Here is a 19081-nt window from a genome sequence, read left to right as displayed (position 1 = left end):
CTGCTGGAATATATATATATTCATCTACCTTTAATCAATACACAGCTGCTCTCTGACCCTACAGAAGAACCCACTTGCCAAAAATGTTCAACTCCACAATTAAAAAATTAAAATCCACTATCAAAATCTCCTACACTTATAGGTAAAGACCACTGGGGGACTTCTTTACAGTTTTGTAGTTCACAAACCTTGGCACCAGGATGCTCCACCACATGGCGCAGCTGCCCAGGCAGAAGCCGCAGGGAATCCACACACAGGATAAAACCAGCGATCTAACAGGGGCTCTCAAGATTACACTGCTGAGAAGCCTTTGGGATTTTTTTTTTCTTTTTTTCCCCCATAGACCCATAAGCAGGACCTGCTACCGCAGTCCATCCCTGCCTGGCACCAGCAGAATGCTGGACAGAGAAAACCACTGCAGGAAAAGCTACGATGCAACTTCTGGTCTGAAACACACTTGAGTATCCACCGGACCTGATTGCAAGGCAGTGTAACGGAAATATTAAATCTGTCAATTACTTAGCTCAGTTCTTCCTCCTTTTGATTTTTTTTTTTTATTGTGTCCAACATTTTCTTTTTGCTTGGATTTAACTAAAAAAAGAATCAATGAAGAAATTTAAAATTAAAAGAAATTTAATTTTTTTTTTAAGTTTGTACATTTCCTATTGTAAACTATTCATGTAACAAACAATAATTGGAGCTATTACTGATTTAATGGGTTTCTGGCCTTGTTGTTTTTGCTTTAGTATCACACTCTCTGGAGTTAAATGTGACTGTACCAGAACAGCCATGTCAATTGCCTCCTTCATAAACCAGCAATGCCAGACACCTGGACAATCTTCTTTAGATCAGACCATCCCCCTCTGCTTCCTAATCTAGTACTAGGAAGCCACTGATCCGGATTTTCAGCCAGTAAATTAAGTGGATGCAACCAGAAAGTCATACAGCACATTAGATACATGCTGAGGAAAAAAAAAAAAAAAGTTATCAATCACAAGCTCCTCCCCAGTCCACATATCTGCCCCACCTCCCTCCCCATGTGGGATCTATCAGGTCACCACCATTACAGGCTGAACAACTCAAGAAACTGGGAGACAAAATGACAAATTCCTGATTCGACCGAGCTAACCAAAAGAAAACAGTAAAAGTACTGCCATGAGTTTGCAAGTCTTCTGTTTACTTTGCATCTATGTTTGAACTGTAGGAATAAATATTAAAATGAATAAATCAAAAAAATATTCTAACTTCACTTTTAGCCTTCCCTTCCACCTCTTTTTTCCCCTTCCAAAAAAAAAAAAAAAAAAGGCTAGTGGCGTTTCTGAAATAATCTGTTTACAATTTCCAGACTGATGAAATAAGAAAAAAAAAATATATCTTCTTGAATCTTGCTGTTCCCTTAAGACATATTTCCTACACTAAGGCTCTGTTCTTGACTTAGTACATGTGACCTGTTCTAAATAAAGGCTATTTTCCACCTATTGCACAATTGAAACAGATATAAACATTAGCTGTGCCACAGAACGCAATGGGAATGCGAAGAATTAAGTGTCAGGGAGGTATCCAGCTACTGAAGCAGTGGGAGAAAGACCACGCTCAGCCAAAGCCAAAATCCATGTCTTAACATAACCATGTTTAAACCCAATCAGGTTGTGAAAACTAACGTGCAAAATAGATCTGAAGCATCTGCCTATTACAGTGCTTCTCGCAAGCAGCACTGTGACCTACAAGAAAGGTTAAATTGGAGTACATGCCATCAATTGGCCGCACTATTCAAAACGTCATTTTGATACCGTTTACTGGAAACGGTCTTAAAGTGGCAGCATCTGCAAACCGAAATATGCAGCGAGGAGGCAGCCCTATGGCTTTAATTCTGTTCTGCAATGTGCCCTCGAAGAGGCACTGCAACCCTGCAGATTCAAAAACTTTTTCATTAATTTTACTTGACTTTTTTTGTGCCCACATTTCAATCATGTGGGCACAAAGCGGTTTACAGCAAAAGATAAGAGTTGCAAAAAATATATATATATATTTATTTATTTTATTTAACACTTTTTTATACCGACCTTCATAGTAATAACCATATCGGATCGGTTTACATTTAACAAGGGTATAACTGAAAGCGTAACTAGCGTAAATTAAACAATAGAGGTGAATAAGGCAAAAAGTTACATTCAATTTTATATATATATATATATAATTTATTTTTTTTAAATTAAAACTCAGGAAACAAACTCAGTCAACTAGGCTGAAGAACATGCAGAGGCAGTAAACGATAATGTTATACGCCATCAGAAAGAAAACAGATCTCACATGAAGGAACATGTGTGCCTTCCCCAGCTAGGGGTTACTAAGTGACTCAATGTCATGTGGACAAGCTGAGCCGGTCCTGGTTTAACCCCACTAAAGTTTCACGGACTTGAAGTCCTGTTTCCTTCAGTGCACTGGGCTAAAACCAGGACTGGATCAGCCTGTCCAGATGACCTTTGGCACCCTCTCTCCTCCTCCTCCCACACAATGAACTCCTGCGGCATTTCCCCGATCCATTCAGCAGGGATGTGTGCCTGACATACATACACACATATAAAAATGCCTTAAAAAGTACATAGAAAATAACTTTTTTATATTCAAGGACTTAAGTTTTCAAGCGTTTCCTTCCATTTTGACTCTATGGGAAAAACCCTTAAAACTCTGGTCTGATATTCAGACCATGTCCCTCAGGGGGCACTTCCAACTACCAGGCCTCAAAAGTAGTCTGCTGGGGTGAAGGGTCTCTTTAAAAACGCCCATACAGAGCTGCAACAATGAACTTCAAAGAGCAGCCACACAGTCAAAGCCCAGGCCAAAAACAGAGTCTTTGTGCAAGAGATTTGCATAGCATTATTAGTCGTCCGTCCCCCCGCCCCCCACTCCCTGGCCTCCTATTTCTGGAAACCTGCACAGTTTATTTCAGAAAAAGAGGGCGTGGGGGGGGGGGGTCCTTCATTAGTGCAGTGGCATTCGAGATATAAATGAACTTCATTCAGAGCTTCCCACTGTATTAGCGGAATTTAAAAAAAAAAAAATCCTTTCAGCTAGCTGAGAGCAAAATAAATAAATAAATACATACATTTTATTTTATTTATTTGCAAGCTTATATTCCACAGCTTTCAAGGTTTGGATCCAGTGCGGATGCCATAAAACAAATAAAAAAAATTAAAAAAAAAAAAAAGTTAAGGGATAATATGGAACCAAGTTCTAATTCCTCAGCTTTGCTGGAACACAAAACAGATTTGGGGTTTTGCACTTGGAGGTAGATTTTCAAAAGGGTACATGCGTAGGTTACGCGCGTACCCCCCCGAAAACCTACTCCAAACCGGCCCTGCGCGCGCCGAGCCTATCTTGCATAGGCTGCCGGCGCACGCAAAGCCCCGGGACGCACGTTAAGTCCCAGGGCTTTCCTGAGGTGCGTGTCGCGGCTGGCGCTTCATTCAGGGGCGGGGCCGCGAGCATGGTTCTGGCCCGGGGGCATTTCGGGGGCGTGGCCGAGGCTTCCGAAACAGCTCCCCGGCCGGCGTGCACGAGTTACGCCTGCCTCTGGCAGGTGTAACTTTTTAAACAAAGGTAGGGGTTGGGTGGGTTAGGTAGGGGAAGGGAGGGGAAGGTAGGGGGAGGCCAAAGGAAAGTTCCCTCCGAGGCCACTCCGATTTCAGAGCGGCCTCGGAGGGAACGGAGGCAGGCTGCGCGGCTCGGCGTGCGCAGGCTGCCGATTTTGGGCCTTGTGCACGCCGACCCCGGATTTTAAAGGATACACGAGGCTACGTGCGTATCTATTAAAATCCTGCGTACTTTTATAAAATCTACCCCACTGTGGGTGCATCTGGAGTGAGAATCAGCACTGCCATCCGACACATGCATTATTGCAGCGCACTGGCCCAGATTCCACCTTCAGCAAGGTGAGTTTTTCAGTCTGGGAAGAAATACCCAGCAGAGAAAGAGAGAAAAGGCAGAACCACACAATATAAAAAAAAAAAAAAGTCTGGCAGGATTCAGCCAATGCTCTGCTTCTAAATAAAAATGATGAACAACCCTTCAGGGATGAAATTCCAGAGTGAAACTGAGACCACCTTGTTCTTTGCATGTGAATGTCTTCCAATTTTATTATTTAAAATCCCTTTGGTGTATACATAGGAAATATCTAACTTTCAGCAAGTGTTCTCTCTGGAGCTCGTGTTTTCAGCTAATTAGCCATCAGGCAGTATTTTGGGTAACTTTATGTTGTAGCTGGGGAGAAGGAGAGGCCTAGTGGTTACAGCAATAGTCTGAGAACCAGGGAAATCAGGGTTCAAACCCTACTTCCCCCACTGACACTTGACCGAATTACTTCATCTCCTGTCACCTCGGGTACCCACTTTCAGGCTGATGGAATACAGTGCGCACAGCTTGCCGCGTGGTTGGACGCTCGTTTGGGACGCACTATAACTCCCCATACAATAATGGGATTAGCGCGTCCAAACAGCGCATAGCTAATAGTGCTCATCACAAATAAATGCCATGTAGATGACGCTATTAGCTATTACCTCTGACGCAAAAAAAAAAAAAATCGCTGTGCGCCCAACACGCATGTTTTAACATGCAAAACAACGCCAGCCCGGAGCTCCAACCTGCCACAAGGCGGCCACAAAAAAGCCAAAAATACTGAAAAAAAGAAATCTTGACGGTGGCCAAGTTAGGAAAATGGACACTCAATTTACAAGTGTCCATTTTTCTAACCCGTGGCAGTGCGCAGGTTAGGAAAACGGATGCTTGTTAATTGAGCATCCGTTTTCCTAACCAGCGCGCACTGCCACATCTCCTGGGTGCCCGATGTCATGGACGCACTAGAAAAGCACATTTTGTCCCTAGCTCGTCCTTTTTAGCCCGGCAGCTCATTTGCGTGCTGCATTGGATGCCCAGGAAAGGGGGATGTGCGCGCACTGAAAAAACGTGCGTCCCTTTTGGCTGCACATTTTTTCGTGCTTGGTATTGCATCGGTCTGTCTGATCCTAAGCTGTTTGGGGCTGGCACTTCTTGTACCTGAATAGCAGCAATGTGTACGCTACCTTGAGCATTATTGGAAAGGTGGGCTAAAAGTCCAAATCCAAAATATGTATAATCTAAACCTTTCAGAAGAGTTAAAATCCTAAGACCCGTGCACCGACAACCAATTTCCCGGAAATAAGCATGAATAGATGGCGGGTCCACGTACATGACTGTTTTCAAAACCTTTCCTCCAAGTATGTGTAGGGCAAAGTTCTTTTGAAAATTACGGCCTATTTTAATTATCACTACTGTTTGGTTTTTCCTGTTGCAACAGAAAGTACAATTTTAAAATTTGAATCTGTGCAATATTTAGTACATAAATTGCATTGTACTGAGCTGTTCCCAACACATTTGTCTCACCACTTTGTCACGGTCGAACTGTCCAGCTCATCCGCACACCTGAAAGCAATTAGGAAGAAAATGAGAGAGAGAGAAAGCCGAAAGATGCGCGCTCGTGAACACCGTTTGCTTTTTGGGTTAACCACAGAGCTTCACGTGCACACTCACAGAACAGGACCATTCGGGGCCTGGTACCAACTTAGGGAATCTCAGTTCAATCCCAGTCTAAAAGTGCTCAATAGACATTCCCCGTAGAAAATGTTTGTGACCAGGGCGGCTTTAATTCATGGCCTCCCCAGACTCGATCATAGTGAACAGGTTTCTCTATAGAAAGATGTCTTCCCGAATGTTATTTAAAAGTTTGACTGGTGTAACAAGGAAGTACTGTCTTAATACCACTCTTGGACATGGCACCTTATAAACACTGATTTCACTTTCTCACAATGCACTTTGGTTGTCAATTTCTTGACCAGGAAACTCAGATTAAGACAAATGGCTTGTTTTCAGCTGGCTCCCCAGAGACACAGGAAAATAAAGTGACTTTCACAAGGTCACACAAAGTCAGTGGCAGAGGGGAATCATGGACTTGTCCCAGATCTACAGAGTTCTTGTTCAGCGCTCGAACCAGTATACTAAGCCTCATTACCATTTGAAACTGGTCTTAAAACCAATTTTAAATCAACTCCGAGATGGCCTTTGACAATTCATTTTGCAAGTTTGAAATTAGATAGAAAACTCATCAGGTACACAAAGTTAACGATTAAATGAGAACTAAAAAATTATCGTTCTCACGATGCATTTTAAAAATGTCTTAAGCTACATTCAAATGCATTCATAGCTGAAGGCCTTTCACTTTGCAATTCAAAAGCAATGTGAAACCAGTCTGCAAATTCATTTGGTAAGAAAGTTAAAGTAAGGAGTATAGGGATCAGGCACACTGGCATGATCATATGGAGAATATTTCTGTTCTGCCACCTATGCTGTACTGATTCTGCATCGAGATGCAGGACACCATCTTGCTCTGCTGTCACTGGCACATTCCAAAATCCCCCAAAACACCACCACAATAAATACAAGGATTGCATTCCATCTTATGTAAATAATTGGTAGACAAGCGTTTTACAGTATTATCAGAAAACATTATTACAACATGGCTTATTTGTAAAACAGCATAACAGAAGAAAAGGGATCAGCCATTAATAGAAGAGTGCAACTGATGACCATTGTTGAGAATGGAATGTACACAACGAAGCACCTTGGAGAGAAGCTCGCACGAAAAGTGCAGCACAGAGTAAATTCTGGAGGACGCAGAATACCTAGGTGGCTTGATGAAGTGCTGAAGGCGTATCTTTTCTTCCAGCATCTCCCTATGGGAAGCCAGTTCCCTAGTAGGAGTGTGAGACAAAGAAGAATGGTACTACAGTACATCGAAAAAATTGCAGCGTCAAGAACACAGCTGAGACTTTCACAGCTGGAGATGACAATACACAATGGATCCAACATGGGACCTGAGGGATATGCAGAAAAACCCAGTTTTCAACTCGCCCAATACTTTTCCCCCGATATCACGTGCAAGCCACTTTTTCGGAGAACATGTTCGCGGGGGACTTAAACGGTAAGCTTTCTGCATGAAGAAGGGGGGGGCTGAAATAGGGCCTAGCAGCCTGCCAGTACAGCATGACCAGCGTGCTCCCCCTCCCCCCCACTAAACTCTGGAGACCATCACCATATGTCTTTCCTTGATACATGAAATTCTGCCAATCTGACTTTAAAGCACAAAAACATTTTCATCTCTGGACACAGAGAATGTAATATTTCTTCCAGACAAGCAACATGGTAGCTGAAGCTCTGGGAACATTATGTTAACGCACCTCATAAGAACACAACAGAAGAACATAAGATATGGCATACTGGATCAGACCAAGGGACCATCAAGCCCAGTATCCTGTGTCCAACAGTGGCCAACCAAGTCCCCAAACATTAACAAATTCCATGATGGATATGTTTGCTTTTTTTCACTCCAAACCCAATCTAAAATGAACCTTTGCAAAGATTTTAACTTAGTATAGCTCCTATGCAAATACTGCCTTGCGCCATTCTCATAAAATATATCAATATATACATATAAACGGGGCAGGCTTAGTTTGTTATTATTTCTAAGAGAAGCAAAATCAAAAACATGGCATCAGATGAATTTATTTTTCCAGAGATTGATTCAAAAGCATTTCTTTTGAACCCAGCAGTTTCCTCCTATTCCTTATGGCTTCCAACTCATTCAGAACCAGGGCCAGGATTTGGCACCCAGGGCCAGATTTAAGCATAGGCAACAGAGGCGCATGTCTAGGGCACCAAATTCTGAAGGCACCCAAGAACTAGGCCTCCTCCTGCTGCTCTCTTTTTGGGGGAGAAAGCCCCCATCCCTGCTCCTCTGCCTGTAGGTGCCACAATCTTAAATCTGGTCCTGCTGACATCCTAAGCTTTCTTTTTTAACTACCCTGGCAATGTCTCTCTCTCTCTTCTTTTATATCCTCTCCCTCCCTGCTACTTCCACACTCAGTGACAGTCCTTGGCTAGAAGCCACATCCCAGGGTTTGTAATCATGGGGGCTCTAATTCCAGCCACTAGGTGTCACCATTGCACAATGTCTAGGATGACATCTCCCCACCCCCCCAGGGAGTTTAAAAGCTGCTTCCTAGACCAGGCCAATCTGTGGAGCAGAGGACTGAAGATCATCCTGCAGGGCAGTGCACAACACTGGAACCAAACCCCCTGGCTGGCCCAAGCAAAAAGCAATCTGATGCATGTACTACTCTCTTCTGAGCAAACTGAAAAGATTTTTTTTTAAAACAGCCTTAGAGCAGAGAGGGGTTGGTTCCCTTGTACAGTAACCCACATGTGCTCCAATTTAAGGGCAGGAAGAAAGAGTTAATTACTACCTCTCTAGCTCCAGAACCCTGGCACCCAGTCAGATTTGTCCTTGCCTTGGTACAGTGGATCGCGGTAGCCCAGCATTAGGTAATGCTTCTGTCAAGTATTACTAACAATACCCCTTACAGAGTTCCAGCATCACCACTTCCCCTCCCCCACCCACCCAGCACCACAGAGAAAGAGCGAACGAGCACAAATCTGCTATTATTCCGGAGAATGATAAAGACAGAAGAGCCGGGGTGGGTGGGTGGGAGGGAAGAGGGGAGTTTCTCATACTCGAAACTAATCCCAGATAAACAATAGTGCCCACACCTCTTTCTAAATATGTTATGTGCAAGACTTTAATTTAACTCTTAGGGAAATATGCACGAGCGCAGTTATTCCACCTCGCTTAATTCCACAGCCCACCGGTCCCGAATCGTCTCGGCAGGGCCGATTAGCTCAGTCACAGCCGACTCTGACAGCCCTAAAAGGTCCAACCTTCCACCTACTACTCATCCTAACAGCGGTACGCGGTGCTGTACAAACATACACCTCCAAACAGTGCCAGCTCAGCGGAGCTTAGCACCTCTGGCAAAAAAAAAAAAAAAAGACTCGCAATCGTGCGCCAGCACCAAGATTTAAGGAGGGGGGGGGGGGGGGTTGGTGGCGGGAAAAAGTTAACTGAAGACGATGGGTAATAACAGGGGAGTATCCAGGACAGAGAACCTGCCGTCGCTTTCTGTCCTCCGCCAGTCCTGCTTACATGCAAAAACTTCATTCTTGGCAGCTGCGGGCAGGATCGCAGCTGGCAGGCAAATAAACGTGAACTCTAGGAAGCAATCAAACAGGGCATGTTATGAAAGCCTGTCGGGAGGAGGGCACCCCCAAAAAAAAAAACATCCCCGGCAAATAGGCTCATAGGCAACCAGCTGCTGTTACTAACCTGCTTTTCAGAGGCTGACTTTTCAGCTCGTAATACGTTTTGGGCTCTTCCTGAAATTCTTCTCCAACTTCAAAATCTGCCACTATCCCCGATTCTGCCTGCATTTCTGGGACTGTCCCTATCAGGACGGGGAGGGGGGGGCTACAGATAAAAGAGAGAAAAAAAAAAAAAAGCGCCCAGCCCCTGCCACCGGTGACAGCTCTCTCTACAGCCAGCGGACACACAGACTACATCAGCTAGCTCCCTCCCCGGCACCAGCAGCGCTTCCCCGGCTGTAGCGTATCTGCTGCTTGTGGCAAAACACAGGAAGCACACGCAGGAGACAAAAAAAAAAAAAAAATCATAGAGAGCGTCTCTGCCCGGACTCTGCATAGACAGGCCCTTAAAGGCACAGCACGGACCTCCACCTGTCTCGTGCACTCTCCCCACCCACGGCTTCTGCTGGAAAAAAAAATAAAATGCAAAATGTCATTAACACACTGGCCTGTGTTTCTTTCCTGGATAGGGCTGACCTGTTCGTCCTAGAGTCTATCTTTGTAGGCTGTGATAGATCCTTTTTGGGAGGGTCGTCTACAAACGTACCACACAGCCTACAAAAATTCCCTTAGAACACCGAGGAAGTTTACATTTAAAATATCTAACTTCTTTAGATTCTGTGATAGAAGAAACTGCACATATTTAAGTTACTTTTCTTTTTTTTTTATATTTGCAGGGTTGATAAGATATTCCATATCTCCTCCGGTGCTTGCACACAAGTCCTGCCTAGGGATGTGTGTATGTAAAGGCGCTTCTCAAATGTTTGTACTGCAAGGGGGAGGGGAAGCTGTGGAGGCGTTCAGTGTTGTGCCCTGAAAATCTTCCTCTTAAAAACGGTCCCCCTTTGGCAGTTCTGTTGTTAGTGGCAGGGATTTCTGATGTTATGCAAGGAAAACCTTGAGTGGTGTTGGAGTAAGCCTCCTGTCCGTGCCCAGGTTTTGTCCATATGTATCTCTGGAATCTCATTTGGTATACTGAAGCCCTCCAGTTGATGTATATAAAATATATATATATATTTTTTTTATTTTTATTTTTTATTTTATTTTATTTTATTTTTGCAGAATTAAGTTGCCTCAGGACTTGGGTAGGTGGGGGCAGTGGATCGAGAAGGACTGGTACTGGGTAAAAGTCGCGGAGAGAGGGGGTAAGGGGTAGCAAAATAGTTCAAGAGCCAGTAGGTCTTATGTGGGGGCTGCTAAGCCTCTCCACTGTCATTCTTGTGTGTGTGTTTGTGTGTGGGGGGGGGTATTCTATTATTAATGCATTCATAAATAATACCTGGCTTTTCTGCTTGGTGGGTGCACACTTTCACGTGTTACTTTTCACAGTTGGAGGTTGGCAATCCTACTGCCCAAAGTTGTTTATATTGCTGCAACCCCTGCCCACTGCCTAATGGACTTCCAGTGATATTATAATTCCATGTATTTCTGCTTCAGTGTGTTCTCTAATTTTGCTTTTCTTCTAATTGTCCTTTCAACATATATAATTTATGACAATCAGCATTACCCAACCGTTTCTGATTTTCATCATTATTTAATGAGCACCAAAACGTTTTCCCCCTTTATCCATCCACTTCCTTGACCTTAATACCTCGAGGCCGACGTACTAACCTTCGAATGGGTTTGCAAACATGAGGGTGTGTGGGAAAAAAGCATTAAATTCAATGAATAGTTGCGTTTGCAAACTTCTATATGTAATATATTATGTGAGTTTAAAAAAAAGGAAGGGCGAGTTTTTGCATTCAAGCCAAAGGGGGTCTATATAGTAAATGGCAAATTGTTTTCACAGAAATGAGCCAGCACTGATAGAAGTTTTTCTCTTGGTGCGGCATTTTTCTTGTGATAAAAGTCTGCACGACATCTCAGACTTTATCTCATAAAATCTTAACTATACGTCCACTAAAGGTCTAAGTTTTGCAGAAAAATGCTGGGATGCAGACATTTTGTGTGATATTAAACCGATGGTGAATCGTAAAGGAGCCGATTTGCATACGTTTTGTGAATGGATTTGCAAGCAGAAAAATAGGTCACATAAAAACAGCAATTATTATATGTGACTGTGCCTATGGATCTGCACAATTTACTATAATAGCAGTCCGGGATTTGTAGGAATGAACTGAGCCAGTCCTAGAGATGTAATTCCAGTTTCCCTAATAAAGGCTGCACTGTATATCAATGCCTGCAAAGCAGTAACACCAGGACACAGAGCTATGCGACTGCCTTAAATATTTTGCCATGTGTCTCCTCTGTAGTAAATGCTGAATACTAAGAGCACTTCCTGGTGCAAGCTATTAGGTGCCCTAGGCAAAACTTACATCCTGCCACCCCACCCCACCCCCAGTCACACCTTCCCCACACACACACAACAAAAAATTACAATATTCTGAGGTAAAAAATACTACATACAACATATAGGGGTAGCTTTTTAAACAAACCTGCGCACATGGATGCACGATTTTATAACATGCATGCGCCGGCACACACATCTTATAAAATCCAGAGCAGCACACGCAAGGGGGGTGGAATATTGCAATTTTCGTGCGGCGATGCATCGCAGTCTCCCCCAGTTCTCCCTACGCCTCTGCCCATACTCCCTCCCTCTTCCCCTTCCTCCCTGACCCCTTAAAACATCCTACCTGGTTTGTTTTTTTTTCTTTATTTCAGAACTTACGCCAGCTCCTGAGCTGTACCGGCTGCCTCCAGCCCTGCCCCTCCCCGCTCCCCCCCCCCCCCCCCAGACCGTCCCTTTTACAAGGCCCGGCTCTTGTGCGCATAACCCCCGGATTTTATGCGCAGGGGGAGGGTTTTGAAAATTTGGCCGATACTGTATATTATATTTTCATGCACTGCTAGAGTGCTAACCAGAAAACCCTGCAGAAAAAAGTAAAAAGGACACTTGGTGTTAGGCCTATTTTAATATTTGTTGGGGGTAGGCTTGGCTCTCAGAAAGCCATGAATAAACTGTAGTACAATTTCAATATAGTAAACCTCCCATACCAAAACAGCACTAATTGTAATTATTCAAAGAGTAACAGCCCTAACTATAAAAACATATTGGGGCGGATTTTAAGAGCCCTGCGTGCCGGTGCGCCTATTTTACATAGGCCTACCGGCGCGCGCAGAGCCCCGGGACTCGCGTAAGTCCCGGGGTTTTCCGAGGGGGGCGTGTCGGGGGCGTGTCGGGGACGGGCCCGATCCGCGCTGCGTTTTCGGGGCGGGACGTAGCGTTTCGGGGGCGGGTAGGCCTCAGAGGGAACGGAGGTAGGCTGCGCGGCTCGGCGCGCGCCGGCTATACGGAATCGGTAGCCTTGCGCGCGCCGATCCAGGAATTTAGCGGATACGCGCGTATCTACTAAAATCCAGCGTACTTTTGTTTGCGCCTGATGTGCTAACAAAAGTACGCCAAATCGCACTTTTTGAAAATCTACCCCATCATATAGAGTGATATATAAATTCATTAGAAAATATTTTATTATTGTATACAAAGCATTTTATCAAAAAACTTCAAAAAACATTCAATAACTATTCATCTTCGGATACATAGGGCGAATAACAAATGTTCACCATAAAAACTCATTCACACACACAGTCATGCTATTAAAATATTTTTCTTTTAGAAAATCTAAATGGGGAGATCAGGAAGGAGTGCGGCGAGAGGTTCCTGTGTGGCTGTCTGGAGGAGACCGGAGGCCTGTCGGGGCCGGAGGAACCCCGGAACGCCGACAAGGCAGGCCGAGAACACGCCCCCTGTGACATCATCAAGGCCGACGCTGGAGGAGGCATAAAATCGCCTCCCTGAGATTCCTACCTTGGGAGACCGGGAAGGAGTGCGGCGAGAGGTTCCTGTGTGGCTGTCTGGAAGAGACAGGAGGCCTGTCGGGGCCGGAGGAACCCCAGAACGCTGACGAGGCAGGCCAAGGACACGCCCCCTGTGACATCATCAAGGCCGACGCCAGAGGAGGCATAAAATCGCCGCCCTACAGCGCGCAGCCGCCGCCGGCGTGTCGCCGAAGCCGTGCGTGCCAAAGGGGCGCGCGGCTTTGCCCAGGAATATTGGACCTCTGTATCAGCGACCCACTACCCTCTTCATCTCCACCGGGGGATTTCATCAAGCAATGATCCACTCAGCAAAGTACCTCAAAAACTTTACTTTCTCTGAAGTTTTTCTTGTGATATGCCTCACTCTGTCCACAAACGAAGGGCTAGAGAGAGGCCTATCTTAGATCCATTAGTGAGTCCGGTGTTGGGCCCTATGGACACCCACATCAGAAGGGGAGCTATAATTCCGGGTGATGCTTCACTTGAAGGAGTGCAGGAAGGCACAGCACCCCTTCGTGACTGGGAGATCTCATTATCCCCGGATCAGAGGTCCCCCCTGAGAATCCTGCAGTGTTAAGAACTGTACCATCTAAGGACACTCTGGCACCAGAAAAAAATGGTGACCATGATATAGTTCTAGGGTCAACTATGGATCAAACTGCAGAGATGGCCAATAAGGCTATTATTCCAGAGGGGGAGGTTATAGATGAGTTGTTGATGTCTCAGGAGAACATAATAAGTTGTGATGTTCCTGGAATTATTTCAATTGATAGACCATCTGAATTCTCTTTGGAAGTTATATGGGAAACCTTGGTTGTGTTAAATAAAAATGTTACATTACAATTAAAACCTATAGTGAAAAATATAGAAATATTGGAAACCAAGATTAATAGAGTAATACTTAAGGATAAAGTGAGAGATCAGAAAATTGAGAAAAATGTTCAGGATTTAAAAAAAAAAATCCCTTCAAAATGAATTAATAATAAAAGAGAACTAATTTTTGACTAGAAAATGGAAAACTTAGAAAATCAATTATGAAGCAAAAATTTAAGATTGATTTATTTTTTCCTAAGTCTCCAACTTTATCAGCAAAAGAAATGTGGAACAAATTTGCTTTAGAATTTCTTAAGATTCCACAACAAGCACTTCCTCCCTTAACTCAGATATATTATGTTACAGCTTGGAAAATTGATTCCGAGAAGGAACAGGAATATCAGTCTATAATTAATAACAATTAATATTCTACCCACTTTAACTCCCTGCTCCTTGTCCCAATGACCCTATATTTTTCCCCAAAATTTAATCCTCCCCCTGTTCTCCTGCTCTATCCATGATTAGGATTCTTCAATTAGTTTCAAAATAATAGAATATTCCTTTGTTCAATTTACGTCCTGTGGCTTCTACCAGCTCTATTATTGAATATTATGCTCTAAAGTTGTTGTATTAGTTCATAAATGATTTTAGTTTCTTCCGAAATCATTTTATTTGTATGTAAAACATTATATTATTTTATGGTTTACTATCTGTACTGCCGGTTATCGTATATACCTGTTATCTGTAAAGCCTGTTGCTAATTTTTGTTAATTGTAAACCGCGGTGATGTATCTTTTTATGTACTGCGGTATATAAAAACCTCTAAATAAATAAATAAATAAATAAATATAATACCATTGAATATTACTGAAATTCTGGAATCCACTAATGAAGAGATGGCTCAACCAGCCACTATGATAATTTCCTTTCTTTGAAAATCAGATAAAGAATGGGTTCAGAAGCTGTTCTTTAGGAACATAAAAGAAAAAATTTGCCAATTAGATGTTAGAATGTTTCCAGATGTTACAAAAGAAACACAAAGGAGAAGGAAAGAATTTCTAAATTTAAAACCGAAATTACTTCAAACGGGTGCACTTTTTAAACTAAAATTCCCATGCAAATGTTGTATCACATTTAAGAAAGTAAGGTATTACTTTTTCCAACCGTCTCAATTGGTGAAATTTATTGCTAGTAAACAGACTGAGTTAAATTTAGAGACAGAATAACAACTCTGTAATATAACGTAACCTCTCAGTATACTGAGGATGCAACCCTAGTGTGATCGTTTGTTACTTCTTGAATCTTATTGTAATGTAGATGCCTTAACAATTATTTCTGGTCTGTAATCCCCCATTATTGAGGACTTAGAAATATTTGGTTTTTGCATTAGATTTTCCTCATATACCAGTAGTATGATAGTACTCATGATTGTTATGCAAACCATATATGTACTCCAAAATATGTTTGATGTATTTTGAAGAAAATTATGAGAAATAAAATAATTAGAAAATCTATATAACAATGCAGTTGTCTCATTCTCTCTTTACAACATTATATTTCTTTTGTAGTTCTATTTCACAAATCCATACTCCCAACATGTTTCGCCATTCAATAGGCTTCTTCAGGGGAGCATAATACATTAATCTTCAAAATTTCCTCTACGAAATCACCCAAATATATCCACACTACAAAAAATATTCCAACAACAATTAATCATTATTTCCCACAAATTCTCAAAAAAACAGACTTTCTTTTTGAAAAAGTGCTTTAAATATTCAATCAGCACCAATTTTCTAACCTCAATTTTCACAGTATATTACTTTTTCCACATCAAGACAAACCAAATGTGTCTCCACAGTTCCACCTTTGTCTCATTTATAATCTGAAAAATCACAGAAAAGCCACCTAAGTCCCAGAAAAACAACCCCTAAAAATGCCCATGAAGATCTATGTATTATGCTCCCCTGAAGAAGCCTATTGAATGGCGAAACATGTTGGGAGTATGGGTTTGTGAAATGGAACTACAAAAGAAATATAATGTTGTAAAGAGGGAGTGAGACAACTGCATTGTTATATAGATTTTCTAAAAGAAAAATTTTCTAAAAGAAAAATGACTGTGTGTGAATGAGTTTTTATGGTGAACATTTGTTACTCACTCTATGCATCGGAAGATGAATAGTAATTGAATGTTTTTTGAAGTTTTTTGATAAAATGTTTTGTATACAATAATAAAATCTTTTCTAATGAATTTATATATCACTATATATGATATGTTGTGTTAGAGTGTGTGATATATTTTTTATATAATTGCCATTCTTTGGATCTAACTATAAAAAAGCAACACTGCAAATATTACACCAAGTGCGCTTCCACCAGCCCAGGGCATAGGTACTGCTGCTCTGTGTCAGGTGACCTCTCAGTTGTCATGGCGGAGCGATGCACACCTGCTAAGAACCGCAGCACCAGTTCAGCATGGCCGCATTCTGGGCTTCCACAGTGTCCTTCACTAATTCTCCAATCCTGTTTAAATAGGGACACACCTGGATAATTATTTGTTTTCTTTTGTGATCAGTTCCACCATTTTGCTGAGTCATTTGAAATACATTTGTTCCTCTATGTATATATCACAGATGTTACAGTGCTCTTAGCACTGGGTTTTCTCAGGACAGAGGTACATCTTGTCTACCATACTCGGTTAGAGTCTGGCAAATTATAAAGAGAGAAAAAATGTATTTTTGCAAGATGTACAGTTAGTATCATGCACTTACTGTTTTGCTCTGACCTGGATTAGAATTTAGATTTAATGATCCACCTTTCCAAATTCAAGCTCAAGCTGAGTTACAGTTGGATACAATAGGTGCACAGTGTGGGTTGTATCTCTGGTGTATTATTTTTGGATAAGTTATATAGATCTGCTGGATTAAGGGAGGAACTCAGCGCTGATTTTCTGCTGAGTCATGGTGACCTGGCAGCCTTTTTGAGCTGTGGCACATTGCTTCCTTTTTCCCCACTGCAGCTGGCTTGGAAGGTGGAGGCCACAACTGGCCCCAGTCTGGTACCGTTTCATTTTTTTCTTAGAAAATCACCATTAGAGGAACCGTAGAGGAATAAGTCTTCCCAGCTGCTATTTGATATTAAGTTTTGTATGCTGATTTTAAATGAAGTATAAGTTATTTTACAATTATAGACCAACGTCCATGAGCAGAGATTAACCCAAAGTGGTTTACCACAAGCAAAAGAACACAATAAATAAGAAATACACATTAACAGAGCAATACACAAAAACACAGTACATCAAGAAAATACAGATACCTCAAATGATCATGATGGTAGTATTTTATAATTTGGTGCTTTTGATGTGTATGGTGGAGGTCAAATACAATTTTGGGAGGTGCAAACAATATACAAAGGCCCTTTTGTTGCTCCACTTAGGTATAGTGTTTCGCTGACTTAGCCATGCTTCTGAGGACTATTCATCCTTAGCGTGCTGATGTCATCAAGGTGAGCGACATCATACACTTGCCTACCCTCTGATACAGGATCATCACTGGGTCTCCGCCCCCTCATTTAAATTCAATTTCCCAATGGACTTCTTATATTCCATTTGCGTCACAGGTTTTACATCAGGTGGTAAGATGGCTTGTGAAACTCACTTAACTTAGCATTAGCACTTGTCCGTGTCTAGGGTCAAAGGAAGATAAATATCAGTCATTGACAGGAGAGATGATCATCAAGTGTGATGTAATGCTACATATTAATTCAATATTGCCACTGGTATACAGAGCCTGTACAAGGTGATTCTTGTGGTTACTTTACCCCCTGCACTGATAAGCTTGAGCACTGCAGGGTTACGTTCTATGCTAAATATCATATGATGAATAGTACATAAAAGAATGAATTTAGGGGCTTCATTTGATGCTGTAATTACTGCCCTATACATATATTAATACTACTTAAAAAAAGAAATTAAATAATTATAGGGATTGGAATGTCTGCTTCTTTTGTTGTCTTCAGCCCAGTTGATTTTAATTATGCATTCATTGTTCTGGCATTCAGGGCAAGTGTAGTCAGACATCCACAGCACTATAACAATCAGAGAAGGAAAAACAGCCACTACCAAGCGTAATCATTATGGAATGCCTCTTTCTGATGATTAAACATCATCATATTCATCTACTTCTTGCTTTGATGTTTTAAAACTAACAATTCTTCATGAGTACTAACTTTCCTTCGCATGATATTCTCAATTTCATGTCTTCGTGTGAGACAAAAGATGCATTTTTTTCACAGCCATGAAAAATTACTACAGTCAAAAGGGCATCTTTCAGAAAATGAAAAGCAAATCCAAATGAGGAAAATAGGAAAGAGCCTAGGCACTGGCAAGTTAGATGTAAAACATTAAGCAGGCAGGCCACGACAGAACTGAAAAGAAACTTGCCATAGAGGCAAAACCTAAAAATGAAATCTTTTTTCAAGTACATTCAAAGCAAGAAACCTGTGAGGGAAGCAGCAGGACTGCTAGATGTCCAGGCCATAGCAGAAAAAAGCAAATTAAGTCTGTGCTTTGATTTTAGTGAGGTGCGGCACCCCACGGCCGACCACACTCACCCCACAGGCGGGCCCAGGTTGCTGCCGCCGCTCCATGGTCTCAAGGCCCTCTCCTCTTCGGCGCAGCACGCCGTGCAGCCAGCCGTGTCTGACTCTAGACGCACGCGAGCGGCTCCTCCCACTCCTTAAATGAGCAGCGCCGGAAAGACCTTCTGCGGAACCCGGAAGCTAGGGCCCCGCTGGTCCTATATAAGGCACTCACTGCTGGCCTATCGATGCCTCAGCAACAGGTCTCACTCTTCGGAGTCTCTAGTTGCTCTTCGGTTCCAGCCTCCGTGTCTTCGTGCCTACCTCCGTGTCTTCCAGCTCCATCTTCATGTGGTCCTGCTTCCTCCGACCCTCGGCTTGCTTCTCTGGTACTGACTCAGCTCATTTTTGGATTCCGCTTTCACCTGCTGCCTGCCCTGTCCACCTGCCTGTTCATCGTTCTGCTGACCGCAGCCTGTCTCAAACTCTGGCCTGTCCTAGGATTCCGCTCTTGCCACCAACCCTGACCACCGGACTGTCTGACCTGCCTATGCCTCTCACCTCCAGACCAACTCGCAGGAGACCCGCT

General features: G+C 42.7%; 1 protein-coding gene across 2 annotated transcripts in view; it reads right to left on the bottom strand.

Moving 5' to 3' along the window:
* The window catches only part of MITF (melanocyte inducing transcription factor), a 430331-nt gene extending 420903 nt beyond the window's left edge, over positions 1-9428 (bottom strand). The window contains exon 1 of one of the 2 annotated variants that reach the window (XM_029601084.1): positions 9251-9428. In XM_029601084.1, the coding sequence (XP_029456944.1) occupies positions 9251-9354 (104 nt within the window). In that variant the 5' untranslated portion in view covers positions 9355-9428. The remainder of the gene's footprint in view (positions 1-9250) is intronic. The other variant, XM_029601083.1, reaches the window with a different exon arrangement.
* Between the last annotated feature and the right edge of the window lie 9653 nt (positions 9429-19081).

Source organism: Rhinatrema bivittatum, chromosome 4 (genome assembly GCF_901001135.1).
Source record: "Rhinatrema bivittatum chromosome 4, aRhiBiv1.1, whole genome shotgun sequence".
Lineage (NCBI taxonomy): Eukaryota > Metazoa > Chordata > Amphibia > Gymnophiona > Rhinatrematidae > Rhinatrema > Rhinatrema bivittatum.
The sequence above is the reverse complement of the archived record's forward strand: the minus strand, read 5'-3'. Positions and strand labels throughout refer to the sequence as shown.